General features: G+C 47.9%; 1 protein-coding gene across 6 annotated transcripts in view; it reads right to left on the bottom strand.

Annotated features, from left to right (window-relative positions):
- Positions 1 to 13,377, bottom strand: part of NEDD4L (NEDD4 like E3 ubiquitin protein ligase) — a 365,506-nt gene that overhangs the window by 184,942 nt on the left and 167,187 nt on the right. Inside the window, exon 1 of one of the 6 annotated variants that reach the window (XM_043889415.1) lies at positions 7,903 to 8,169. The exons of the other annotated variants lie outside the window; for them this stretch is intronic. Within the exon in view, the coding sequence (XP_043745350.1) occupies positions 7,903 to 7,925 (23 nt within the window). The 5' untranslated portion in view covers positions 7,926 to 8,169. Of the gene's footprint in view, positions 1 to 7,902; positions 8,170 to 13,377 lie in introns of those variants that run through there. 6 annotated transcript variants of the gene reach the window in all.

Here is a 13,377-nt window from a genome sequence, read left to right as displayed (position 1 = left end):
CCTTCTTCTCCAAGACTGTTAACGGCTAAGTGGTGGCCAAGTCGACTGGAGCTGGCCCCTAGAGCTTCAGTACCAAAGCCGACAAAGCAACCTTCTGGCCATCCCAGCCCAGTGGTGACGTGCCTCACGGAGGAAACCTGCCCTCAGCTCTTCCAGTCCACATCTTCTTTATGCAGCCGAATGACAACCCGATCGCCCAAGCCACACCCATGGGAATGTGGTTCTTTGTAACCTCAGAGATAAAGTCCAGACAACCGTGGCACCCGCAGTCTGCCCGGCTCTGGCCTCTGCCTGCCCCTCGGAGGTCATCTTCCGTGTGCCTTGCACATTGAGCAAACACTATGCTTTTCCTCCTCTCCTGGAAATGTCCTGATCCCACCGTGCCTGCACCGACCCTCACTCAACCTGAAAGTACAGCTCAGCTGTCTTTGCGGCTTCTTAATGCCAAACCCACACCTACTGGCAGAAGACAACCAGTATAGCCATGGCTTACTTATGTGACTGTTACTGCGACGGGTCTAGGAGCTCCTTGCAAACAGGGCCATGTCTTGGTCACTCGCATACACAACATTCCTGTCGCACAGTAGGTCTGCCACAGGTAACTGCCTTAGAGTGTTCAGTGACGACCCAAGGGCAGATTAGGCATGGAGGGTGGGGTGAGAGGGCGGGAAACCTTGAGCTCTGTCATAGAGACTGTAAAGTGTCACCAGATCTATTCACGTGCTGGGCAATGGCGATCTCCATGAAAGTATAATACTTCCCAAACTGGGGTACATCAGATGGAAATAGAACAGCCTCGCTCACAATTTCTGTTTCCTCATGCCATGACTGAAACAAAGAAACCCCACAGTAATGGAGCAGAAGCTGAAAGTGAAGGACAGCCTGCTCTGAGGGGGGTTGAATGAGAGGCGGTTAATAAAGGATTCAGGTGAAGTAAAACCACAGTGGAGCATGCGACCGTGGCATGCTGAAGGCTGAAAACCAGAGTGGCAATTAGGCAGGGAAAACCCACAACAGGTAAAACACGCGCCACGTCGATGAACAGCTTGTAAGGAGCTCCATGGAGCTAGTCCCCGGGGACCAGAGATCTCTGTGCAACAGAAGCGGGGGCTCGACCCTGACCCGTGGGAAAAGCCTGTGGGAAAGGCTGGCGATGAGACCCCCAGCGTCACGAGAGCCACCCAGCCAAGTCCATTCTGCTAACGCCTCATGATCGTGCGAGGCAAGCTCCAGACAACTCACCTCTAAGCACTGACAACTCAGAAGAAATCACAGCCTCCAGATGACTGAGTCAGGACCCCAAGGACAGCCAGCGGCTCCCTTCGCAGCCCATCCAAAGGCTCGAGTGTCTGGCTTCCTCTCTGCTCCTTCACTCAGGCGATTCACTGAGCACCTACTATGTCTCAGGCATTGGTCTAGGCACCTGTGATCCACCGGGGAAGAAAACATTTGCTTCCTTTGCAAACTTTACCCTACAGCAAGGGGAGACAGGTGGTAAGCACACAGACCACAAATACTAGGGAGAAAAGAATCACAGGGACTTCCCTGGTGGTCCAGGGACTGAGACTCTGTGCTCCCAATGCAGGGGACCCAGGTTGGATTCCTAGTCAGGGAACTAGATCTTACATGCCACAACTAAGAGTTCGCATGCCACAACTAAAGATCAAAGATCCCACGTGCTACAACGAAGACTGGGCACAGCCAAACAGATACATAATTTTTTAAGAAGACACACAGCAGGCAAAGAGGACAGATAGGAGGTGGAGGGAGGCACTGGTTGCTGTTCAACTGGATGGTCCTGGAAGCTCTCTGAAAGGGTGATTTTTGAATAACTTAAAGGAAACGACAAATTATTAAGTGGAAGACCCTCACAAAAATTTAACAATTGCACATTTGACAAAGATAGGTTTTCTTTTATTTTCCTCCTTTAATGGCTGTCCTGGTTTAGTTGATTTAAGACAACAGAGCAACATAACCGGGGGCTTCCCTGGTGGCTCTGGGGTGAAGAATCTGCCTGCAATGCAGGCGAGCCTCGTCTGATCCCTGGGTCAGGAAGATCCCCTGGAGGAGGGTGTGGTAACCCACTCCAGTATTCTTGCCTGGAGAATCCCATAGACAGAGGAGCCTGGCGGGCTGCAGTTCGGAGGGTTGCACCGAGTCAGACACGGCTGAAGCGACTAATCAGCAGCAGCAATGCAATTGAGGGCAGGTGCCCTGGAGTGAGACACAACAGGCCTGTTTCCTAGATCTGCCACCGCACCTGGAAATGATCCGATGTCATGATCACTATCAGCTGATCTCACCAAGAGGAGAGTGAAAGTGTTGGCTTAAAACTCAACATTCAGAAAACTAAGATCATGGCCTCCGGTCCCACCACTTCATGGGAAATAGATGGGGAAACAGTAGAAACAGTGACAGACTTTATTTTTCTGGGCTCCAAAATCACTGCAGATGGTGACTGCAGCCATGAAATTAAGACGCTTGCTCCTTGGAAGAAAAGCTATGACCAACCTAGACAGCATATTAAAAAGCAGAGATATTACTTTGCTAACAAAGGTCCGTCTAGTCAAAGCTATGGTTTTTCCAGTGGTCATGTATGGATGTGAGAGTTGGACTAGAAAGCTGAGCACCGAAGAATTGATGCTTTTGACCTGTGGTGTTGGAGAAGACTCTTGAGAGTCCCTTGGACTACAAGGAGATCCAACCAGTCCATCCTGAAGGAGATCAGTCCTGGGTGTTCACTGGAAGGACTGATGCTGAAGCTGAAACTCCAATACTTTGGCCACCTGATGTGAAGAGCTGACTCATTTGAAAAGACCCTGATGCTGGGAAAGATTGAGGGAGGGAAGAGAAGGGGAAGACAGAGGATGAGATGGTTGGATGGCATCACTGACTCCATGGACACAAGTTTGAGCAAGCTCCAGGAGCTGGTGATGGACAGGGAGGCCTGGCGTGCTGCAGTCCACGGGGTCGCAAAGAGTCGGACACGACTGAGCAACTGAATTGAACTGAATCTCACCAAATGGTAAGGGAGTCTTCCCAATCCTATGCTTTCAAAATAGTAATAATTTACAAGGCTTGGTTCTATAAAATGCTAGAATAAGTTCTGACTTAAAAATGAGAGTTCAGGGTTGGACATCACTTAACTCAACAGGGCTCCACGTGGCAAACAACAAAACTTGTGTCCCGTCAGTGGTGCGGCCACAAGGCCAACCCTTTGCTCTGTATCCAGGCTGCCACGCCTCTGAGAGGGTGGAATAACTCGTCTGTTCTGGACTACTCCATAGATGTACCTGTCCCTGGCTTCCAACACTGGCAAGAAAAGATAAGCATGCTAGGTGAGTGGGAATATTTTTTTCCAGGAAACATCTTTGCATTCTGGTCTAGACGATGAACGGCAGGTGTTTTCCCTTCCGGGCACAATAGCACGCAGCCTTCCATGGGGAGGAGTTGGTAAAGCCTTTTTAAAGCAGGTTTTCTGACCACTATCCTAGTGTCAGCCACGACTTTCAAATTAACCAAACACAGTCATACTGGAAAATGTTAGAAGCTGCCACGTGAGACAGTGACAGAGGAAAAAAACAAAGGCTTGTCCGCCCATGCCATTGCTGTTCCCTCGCTTGGTTATCACACTGATGTGTTCCCTTGGTGACCGCCGGCTGGAGCTCCCTGGGGATGCCGTGTGGCCTACGGCCCGGGTGCCAGCGCACACCTGGCCCCTCCCGCTGCCCGGGGCCTCCCCAGCACGCTGCTCCCGAGTGGCCCCCCAGGGGCTCCATGCACACTTGTTGAATAAATAACTGAGCCTCACCTCAAGACTGGGAAGCCACTTAGAGACTCACTGGTGCGCGCTCTTCACCTGGAACTCACCAACTGCCTTTTCTTTTGTTCCCTGCCCACGCTTCTCCCCTCCCCTAAAAAAAAGCAGCCAAGCCAAATATAGATTGTGCACAAGGACTTAAGGATGACGCAGGTGACACCGAGGCGGGGGTAACTGCAGGAGGCCTGCCGCCCTGGGCCAGGGAGGGGCTGGGGGCACCCCACCCGCGAGCATGTCTCCGAGTCTCGCTGTGAGCTGCGGGTCTCAGCCTCAAGCTGCTTATTGCCTAACTGAGATGCTGGCTTTGTCATCAAAGCTTTCTGTGCTGTGTCATGCTCCAAATCTAATTTTCCCCGTAACATGCCTGCAGCGGGTGATGCCCCATCTCCTGGGGTTTGCAGGTCCCCGGAAATGACAGGGCCCCGTTTTGGTCTTCTCATTTTCATACTCTCTCTCTCTGACAGGCGTACTTTTTAGCTGACGTAATCGTCCTAGCCGTTAAAATTCTTTATTTCCTTCAGAAACAGAGTTCCTCTGGCATGCATGTGCATACACACACAGGGAAAAATCACCGTGTGGACTGTGAATGAACAAAGAATTAAAACGAAGAAGAATTTTTTAACTGGCTAATCAAAATTGGGGAACATATTTTTTCCCAGTCTGCTTAATCTCACCAATCAATTCAATGTTAATTGTCTTTGACGGCCATCCCCACTCAGCCCCATGCTTAGGGGTGGCTAAAGTATGTATTTAAAAAGAAAATCAATCCAGTGAAAGCAAGAATGAGACAGGGGAAGAAACAGCCTTTTAAAAAGAATTTGAGCTCCACAAAAACTGCGAAGTGTAAGTGAAGAAGAGGTCTCCAGCACAAAGATACTTAATAAATATTTGGTCAGAGACAGACTCAAATAAGAAGACAAATTATTTTAAATGAACGAACAAGGATACTCAATAGCCTTGTCAATGAGTTAAGATAGCCACACAAATGTATTACCAGACAGGTCAGTGTCCTTCAGACATACCACTCACAAACCTCACATGCAATCACGCCCTTGAAAATCTCAACACAAGAGGGCAAGAAAGAAAAAGTGGGAGACATTAAGATTCCTTAAAGCCCACCACACTCTTTCCTCTAACAAAGCTGGAGACTTCCTTGAGTCTCAAGCTTGTCTTATACAGCATGGCAGATCTTGGTCAAAATCAGCTTGCCAAGCCTGTTAATTGAGCTGCAGGTTCAAATCAAATCCCTGCCCTGGAAAATGTTTCCAAATGGCCCAGCACCAGGGCTGCCCCTGACCTCTGCTCCCAAATCTGTGACCAGATGCCCTCCGTAATGTGACGAGGTTTCCAGTCACTGGCCTGAGTCAGAGGCACTTTATAATCACATGTGATCCCATCACCCACAGCGGGCGGATGAGTAACAGTGAAGCAAGCAGGACAGCTTACATCACGGCAAGTGGTGATTTTTAAATGTGTTTCTATTCAACCCCAGTTACCCTACTAGAATCTATCATCTCTGAGTTGCCACTTAATTTGGAGCGACACCGCTAACTGCCTCTGGGAGGTGATGCCCTGGGACGTGTCCATGTGCCGTTCTAAACATTTCCATGGACGCCTCTGTTTTCCAGGAGGAGAAAACCAACCCTTGTGATTCCAGGGCTGATGTCGATCGGGAGTTGGAATTTTCACCTTTTCCCCAGTAACTGCTTCTAAGATGAGTAAGCGGCTCACATCGGTTTCAGCTGAGAGTCCAGCTGGTGGTTTACCTGGGAAGATCTCGTGACTGTTTTGGCTGATACGGTTTTGGCAACAACACAAAAGCAGGAAGGAGTTTCTATAAGATCTGGACCTCGGGCCTCAGAAACAAAGCTGTCTGTGATTCCAGGCGGGCAGCTGGGGGGCTGGGTCAGGCCTGACCCCCGAGTCCGGGCCAGCGGGTGTGATGGTGCCTGGGACCCGCCCCCACACGGACGCTGAGAAAGCCAGGCCAAGCTGGAGGGCACACAGACGCGGAGGGCGGGTGCCAAGTGACCCTCTGCGGAATTCGGAGCCGCTGAAGTCAGTGGAGATGGGTTTTGAAAACACCTGAGAAGCTGGGCTTCGGGCATCACCCCGGAGGTGAATGACCTCAGGATCCGATCGAAGAGACCAGGCCACCTGGAGAACCAGGAGTTCTGGATGTGGGCAGCGCGTGAAATCACCACTAACTCAACACCCACGAGGGAAGAAACCACGGCGAGGAACAGGCTTCCGCCAGGGTGGGGGCAGTGGACTTCACCTGAAAATCGATTTGCAAAACCCCTCAGAGGTACAAACACTGTCTGGAAAAAATTCAGAAACACAAAACATCCCTCCCACCCCAGGGCAACCACCATAACCCCAAAGTCTTGTCAACCGCCTCTAAGATGCTGTCAGTCAGCGCACAGGGCTCCCCACACCCACCAACCAAACCACTTTGGAATAAAATTCTTACATTCCTCAAGGAGCAAATTCCTATCATCCTGCTCCTGCCTTCATTTATATCTTTTCATTATACTCCATGGTAATAAAAGGATGTCCTAACAGTGTTTTTTAACATAGGTATATATGTATACCCATGGCTGATTCATGTTGAGGTTTGACAGAAAACGAAATTCTGTAAAGCAAGTATCTTTCGATTAAAAAATAAAACAACAAAAAAGAAACATTTAGTTGCAGTACAAGACTCCAAAAAATATAAAACAAAACCAAAACAAAACCTTTAAAAAAACAAAACAAAAAAAACCACTGTACATGAGAGTCATTCCCGCTGCTCTTCTCTGGTCCAAACAGAAAGCATTTCTTTTTCCTCTCTTCTTAACTTCACCATTGTCTTTCTCAAAATCCCATGGGAATGAACGTTCACCTTTTCCTCCTCACAAATATTTAAAGGGTGGGGGGAGGCATGACTACACAGGTTCTTTAAATTCCCTCTTACAGTTTTCATCGTTTGCTTTTTTTTTTTTTGATGGGCACCATCTAACTCAAACATACATAAACATCATACTTCACAATGTGAACTAAACAGTAACTCAGCTTTGGCTACTGGCTTGGCTATGTCAATTGCTGGTATCTCTTTATCACCTTAAACAACATTTAATATTAGGAACACCTTTTTGAAAGTAACCTGGCTCGTTAATATAAAGGTGCAACCAGCACTCCAATTCATTTTAGCAACATACCGACATACACGAGCTGGTTAACAGTTTATGAATCATCATCAAATGAGACAGTAAAGAAACAAAACTCACGTGTTAATCATAACACACATCCGTACGGATGAGCAGCAGTGGTGGGAAAATGATAACAAAACCTCAAGGGAAAACTGGCTGAGTATGTTCCAGGCTTAACCGTTTGCTCTCTCCAACCAATAAGAATAATAATAAATGCATTTAAGATAAGTCATGTCAGTTAAATACTAATGAGAAGAAAGATTTCTATCATTACCAACCAAAACTTCAGGTATAAACCATAAATCACTTCCTAACCAAGCCATTTTACGACCTGAGATGTTATTTCATCTGAGGCCAAGTACAGCCGGCGTCTCCCTCTTCTCAGTGAGTTTCCTAAGCCAGACATACTCAGGGAAAACAGAGATCCAAAACACAACAGGAAGAAAAACACAATTGTTTCCTCCCCAACCAGTGATTTCTAAATCAGAGAACAACATGCACAGAACTTCAATGATCGACATTTGCCATTATTTCCCAGGGGGAAAAAAAAATTAGAGTATCCACTGTGTTCTCATCTTCGGAATAAAAAATGTATAGTTTTCTAAATAGCCAAAACAGAAGAAAGCCAAGAGCAGAGAATCAGGAATATTCAGCCCACAATTCCTTTCAAGTTTCGTTTTTTGCCGTCATCCTGCCTATGCAGACATAGAACAAAGCTGATCAACTACAAGGAACTCTGAAGAGCCAACACAAGTAGTTTACAAAGGGAAATCTTGATGCTAGAATACTGCTACTGCTGTAAAAAGTACTATACGAAACGCAAACTCCGTGCCAAGAGCAGATGCTATGCATTCACATAATAAAAGCAGACAGTGGTGTCTTTGTTCTTACCTGTAATTGTCCTCAAGGTTCATGAAAAACAAGCCATCTCTCCTGCCGGGAGGCGTCTGGTGGGGCTAGCGCTGTAGTCACCCAGCTGGGAGTCCGCCCCGACGACGCCTAGGCTCCCAGCCTCTGGCTTCCCTGATCCTCACACCTCTGCTGATCCTTGGGGACCACCGGCAAGTTTTTAACACAACTGAGGAAGAATGCCCCGAGCTGGCTACTTATACCGATGATTCACTTCAATGACAGCTAGACAGAAATGCTTGTAGGTGGAAAAGGACTGAGTCAACTCCACCCCTACCGTAAGGATTAAGTAACTCCACCCAGCTCAGCATTTAGCTTCAGCAGCCACTCGGTTCCACAAGGTGAAGCAACCAGCAGCATCGCTGCTCCCACTGGCAGCTCTGAGCGGTAGGGAGACACCGCGGGGCTCACCAAACAGGACGGGCAGCAGCCAGCGAATGCACGGTTCTGTGAATAACTGTAACCTGGGCTGGGCTGCCTGCTCATTTAAAGCTGTATCCAAGTTTTCTGAGCAGACAAGCTACAGGTCTGTCCCTCACCGTTTTTTTTTAAAACATTTTCTTTCTTAAATTTTATTTTTATCTTTCTGCCACGCTGCACAGCATGGGGGATCTTAGTTCCCTGACCAGGGATTGAACCCACACTGCCTGCATTGGAAGCATGGAGTCTTAGCCACTGGACTACCAGGGAAAGCCCTGTCCTTCACCTTTTTACAATGACCTTGGCGTCTACTCAGTTTCTGTGTGGGAAGCCCCGTATGAGGCAGGCTGACAGCACAATCTGTGGATCTCCCCCAGAGAGCTTAACTCAGTCTTGAAGTGGTGAAAAGGCCAGAATAAACATAACTATGATATCAACTACAGACCTTCCCTGGTGGCTCAGATGGTAAAGAATCTGCCTGCCATGCAATAGGCCTGGGTTCGATTCCTGGATCGGGAAGATCCCCTGGAGAAGGAAATGGCAGCCCGCTCCAGTATTCTTGCCCGGAGAATCCCATGGACAGAGGAGCCTGGCGGGCCACAGCCCGTGGGGGCGCAAAGAGTCAGACACGACTGAGCGACTGACACACACACGTGATACAAACTGCAACACCAAACTGAACTGACGGGCTGGGGGTCTGGTGTCATGTGAGAGAGACCACCGCTCTTCAAGCCCGCCATCTCTGGTGTGCAAGCCCGTTGTGGGGTGAACCCACGGGGGGCCCCTCGACATAGGTCAAGGGCATTGCGTGCGGCCGGCAGAGCCAGCTGGATGCCCCCAGCACTGTGCGCTGGGCACGGTACAGATCTCCCCCCGCCCGCCCTTCACGCAACTCCCGCGGCCAAGGAAGACACGCTCCTGCCTCGGCTGTGGGCTCAGTCGCGTCGGACTCTTAGTGGCCCCACCGACTGTAGCCCGCCAGGCTTGTCCGCCCTTGGAATTTTCCAGGCAAGGATACCAGGATGGGTTGCCATTTCCCGCCTTGGCTTGTGACTGGCGCCTCCCTGCTCTTGCTTGAAGCACGTCAACCCTCACTCGGCAACCCCAGCAGGGGCGGCTGCGACAGGAAGTGCCCCCACTTGTAGCAAAAAGCTGGCCTTCCACGTGAACTCCAATGTTCCTGGTGTGTCAGCGGAGAAATCTAACCTAGACCTTCATGTGTCCCACAGGTGCCGGAAGACCGGGATTCCCTCAGGTGCTGGGTCAACCAAACTGATCACCAGGGGAGCCAGTGACCTCTAGTGGCTGGGAGGATCGCTGAAGGCTTGCTGCAGAAAGTCCGCAATGGCTTGCTACCAGAAACCCTGGCCCCAGACACAACCTCAGAGAGGCAGGCTGACAGGTAGCACCTTCTACTTTCTAAACAAGACGAGAAATATCCCCAAATTTGTAGTACTGAGCGTGTGAGGACAGCATACTTTAAGAGCAGGAATTCTATCTTCTTAACCATAGCTACAATTATAAAAGTAAGCCATTTTACAGAAAGAGACTCAGATTTAGAGAACAGGTCACCGTTGCTGGGGGGTAAGGGATGGTTAGGGAGTTTGGGGTGGACAGGGACACGCTGCTATATTTAAAATGGATAGCCAACAAGGACCTACTGTATAGCACATGGAACCCTGCTTGACATCATGTGGCAGAGGATGAGAGAGGAGTTTGTGAAAGAATGGACACATGTGTATGTATGGCTGAGTCCCTTCACTGTTCGCCTGAAACTATTAGACCATGGTTAGTCAGCTATACCCTAGTACAAGATAAAAAGTTCAAAAAAATAAAGCTGTTTCACATTCACACAATGATTGGAAGGTTTAAAAAAAAAAACAAAAAACTACAATATACTAGATGAAACTATACCGAAACGAGTTAAGTAACTATTTGCCTGATGCCTTAAACATAAAGGGCACCTAAACTCCCTTGGATGAAATACTATCCAACTGTTACGGGCTGAGTCGCATTCCCTCCCAAAATGCTAATGTTAAAGTCCTGACCCCAGTTCCTCCGAAAGTGACTGTTTGGAGACAGAGGCTAAAAAGACACGGAACAAGAAGTTGCTGATCCAGTGTGACTGGTACCTTTCTAAGAGGAAATTTGGACGGATAGGTACAGCGGGAAGACGATGTGAAGGGAAGGGAAGGGAGGAGACAGGGTAGCCGTCCGCAAGCCAAGGGGAGAGACCTCAGGGGCAACTAACCTGCTGACACTTTGAGCTCAGGCCTTTAGCTGCTAGAATGGCGAGACAAGTAATTTCTGTTGTTTAAGCCACTCAGTCTATGGCACTTTCTTATGGCAGCCTGAGCAAACTAATGCTCTAGTTAAATGATGATTTCATTCAAAGTAATACCAAAAAATGAAGACAGAATTCAGATTTCTGATTAACAGCCATTCTCCCACAGCCAAATACTTGAGTGTTTACTCCCTCCTTGTCCATTGAGGTTCTGCCTTGAAAAAAATTCATGAGAAAGACCTTATCCTGGAAGAAGAGGGTAAAACACCTACAAATCTTTCCAAGTTCACTTCTGCCACCTCCATTTACAGTCAGGCTTACTGACCAAGGAGTCTCAATCCACATCTTATCCCCCAACCGAAAATCAGCTTCTGCCCAACCTCCACTAAAAGTGCATCCAAACCGCATAAATGACAATCTTAGCAACACAGTTAAGAACTGTTAACAATGGAGGAAATGCTAGGTCTTCTTAGTTCAAGTCCCTCTGTCAAGAGAAGGAAATTAGGATCCAAGCAGAAGGGCACAAGGATCTCAGAAATAAACGCTAAGGCAGATTCAGCCCCGACACAGTCCTAATCCAGTAGTTACCAGCCCTGCTCCTGCTACACTATTAAATGATAGCCTGAAATGATCAAACCTCTCCAGTCTCACAAAGAAAAACTGCTGCTCCCTGGAGCAGCGGCAGTAAAGAGATGAAGATACAGACACTGGATGACGGATGGAGTGTGGCTAAGGTCAGGGACTAAGTCTACAGGCTTTCTTAAACTGCGCTCCACCGACATTCGGGGTCACATGATTCTCTGTCCTGGAAAGCTCTTCTGTGCATTGTAGGAGGTTTAACAGCACCCTTGGCCTCTACCTTTCAGACAAAAGTTCTCCCCAGGTGTGAGCCAAAAATAGCTCCAGATATGGCTAAGTGTCCCCTGGGAAGCGGAAACATCCCTAATTGAGAACCACTGGCTTAAAAGGACAGAACTAGGACTTCCTTGGAGGTCCAGTGGTCAGGACTCTATGCTTCTAATGCAAGGGGCAATCCGTGGTTGAGGAACTAAGATTTCACATGCCAAGCGGCGTGGCCAAAATATTTTTTAAATAAATCAAAGGACAGAACTCCATGCAGAGCAAAGAAGTTGGTGGGACTGGAGAAGCAGGGGGAAGTAGCTTCTGAGGGGATACAGAAGAAAAAAGGACTGATGCTGTGGGAGACGAGCCAGGAACAAGACAGAGGGAAGGCGGCGCACAGCAATTGCCCCAACTGAGGGTCTGTGTTGTTTTTTCCAAAGAAGTAGCAGACAGGGTCATAGGGCGAGGAGATCAGAGACAGAGTCAGGAACATCCAAGTCTGGGGCCACGGGAGAGCAGAAACAGAGCAGAGATGAGTCAAAGACTTCTCAGGAGAGATAAAACCATAAACAGAGTGGCCCCGGCAGGCACAAAACTTGCAGGTTCCTCCAGCAAGTCAGAGGACCCAGGAAGAGGGTGGGAAGGCTGGTTGGGTGGATGTAATTGGAGCTCCTCAAGGGTATACACACAGCGCCAAAGACGAGCTGCGGCTTCCAAGGTCATTGTGGTCAGCGGTAGCACAGATCAACCGAGTCACTGACGCTGAAAACAAGGAAACACGCTAGAATCTGTTGCAATAAAATAAATAAAAGATGAAGAAACCCTAAAGAAGGAGATATCCCTGAGAAGGAAAGAGCCTGTTGACAATCCAGAGGGCTAACTACTCAATACCCTCTGACTTGATTCCAATCCAAGCAATCTTTTCCAAGGAAACAATCAGGTGTGTAAGTTGAGCGTCAAGAAGTTCATTACAAAAATAAACAAAAAACTGAGCAACCTTAATGTCCAATCATAGAGAAAATAAATCACAGCTATCTATAGGCTCACGTTCTCAAGGAATATTTTAAAACATGGGAAAACACGCAGAATATAATGTTTAAAAATGTAAGCTATAAAACTATACATGACATAGCCCAATTTAGAAAGTGTACATATTTACAGGTATACACTTTTAAAGCACCCAAGTCAGTCTCTACCAAGGCAATAGCAGTCATTATGAGATTTCCAAGGTTAAAAAAAATCGTTAAGAAAGGAGGGTGACTGTCCTGGAGAAGCTAGCACAACAGAAGGAGTGAGTAGAAAGGAAAGGAGGGACCCCGGAGCCCAGAGACACCAGAGTCAAGGGCTGTGGAACAGTGAAAAAGGAGTGTGCTGAGCAATTCAGGCCTCCCTGGACTGGGTGAGTGGAAGCTGCTGGTGTCTTAGGACGGATAACGGAGTTTCACAGTGTTGGCAGCACGCAGTTGGCAGAGGGGCTGGAAGAGACCGTAGCCTTCCTTGGGATTCCCCAGAGTCCTTACTGGCAAGACGAGGTCACAGGAGGCCCGCCTGTGGTGAGCAGGTGAGGGTCTACCAGAAGTCTGCCAAGAGGAAACGCTGCTTCTGTCCTTGGGGTTTATTCCTCTATATTTAAATTCTGAAATAATATTAAAAACTTCATGGCAACTCCTTAACTCCCTATTATTCACACAATTAAATGTACAACCTTCATATGGCTCCTAGTAATACTTCTGATAAATACTTTGTATGGGAAAACCCTGATGAACTTTTAGGCCAACACTATACATAAAAAAGTAACTAAATTTTAAGTTCATATGAGCAAAGTATGGAGGCTGACTTCCTTCAAAACAAAACCTTACTAAGAACAGACAATTTGAACTTCAGAGTAGCATTCCAAAGACTTTTTGGTG

The sequence above is a fragment of the Cervus elaphus genome, chromosome 27 (assembly GCF_910594005.1).
Source record: "Cervus elaphus chromosome 27, mCerEla1.1, whole genome shotgun sequence".
NCBI classification, from domain to species: Eukaryota; Metazoa; Chordata; class Mammalia; order Artiodactyla; family Cervidae; genus Cervus; species Cervus elaphus.
This window is presented reverse-complemented; position numbering and strand designations above follow the sequence as displayed.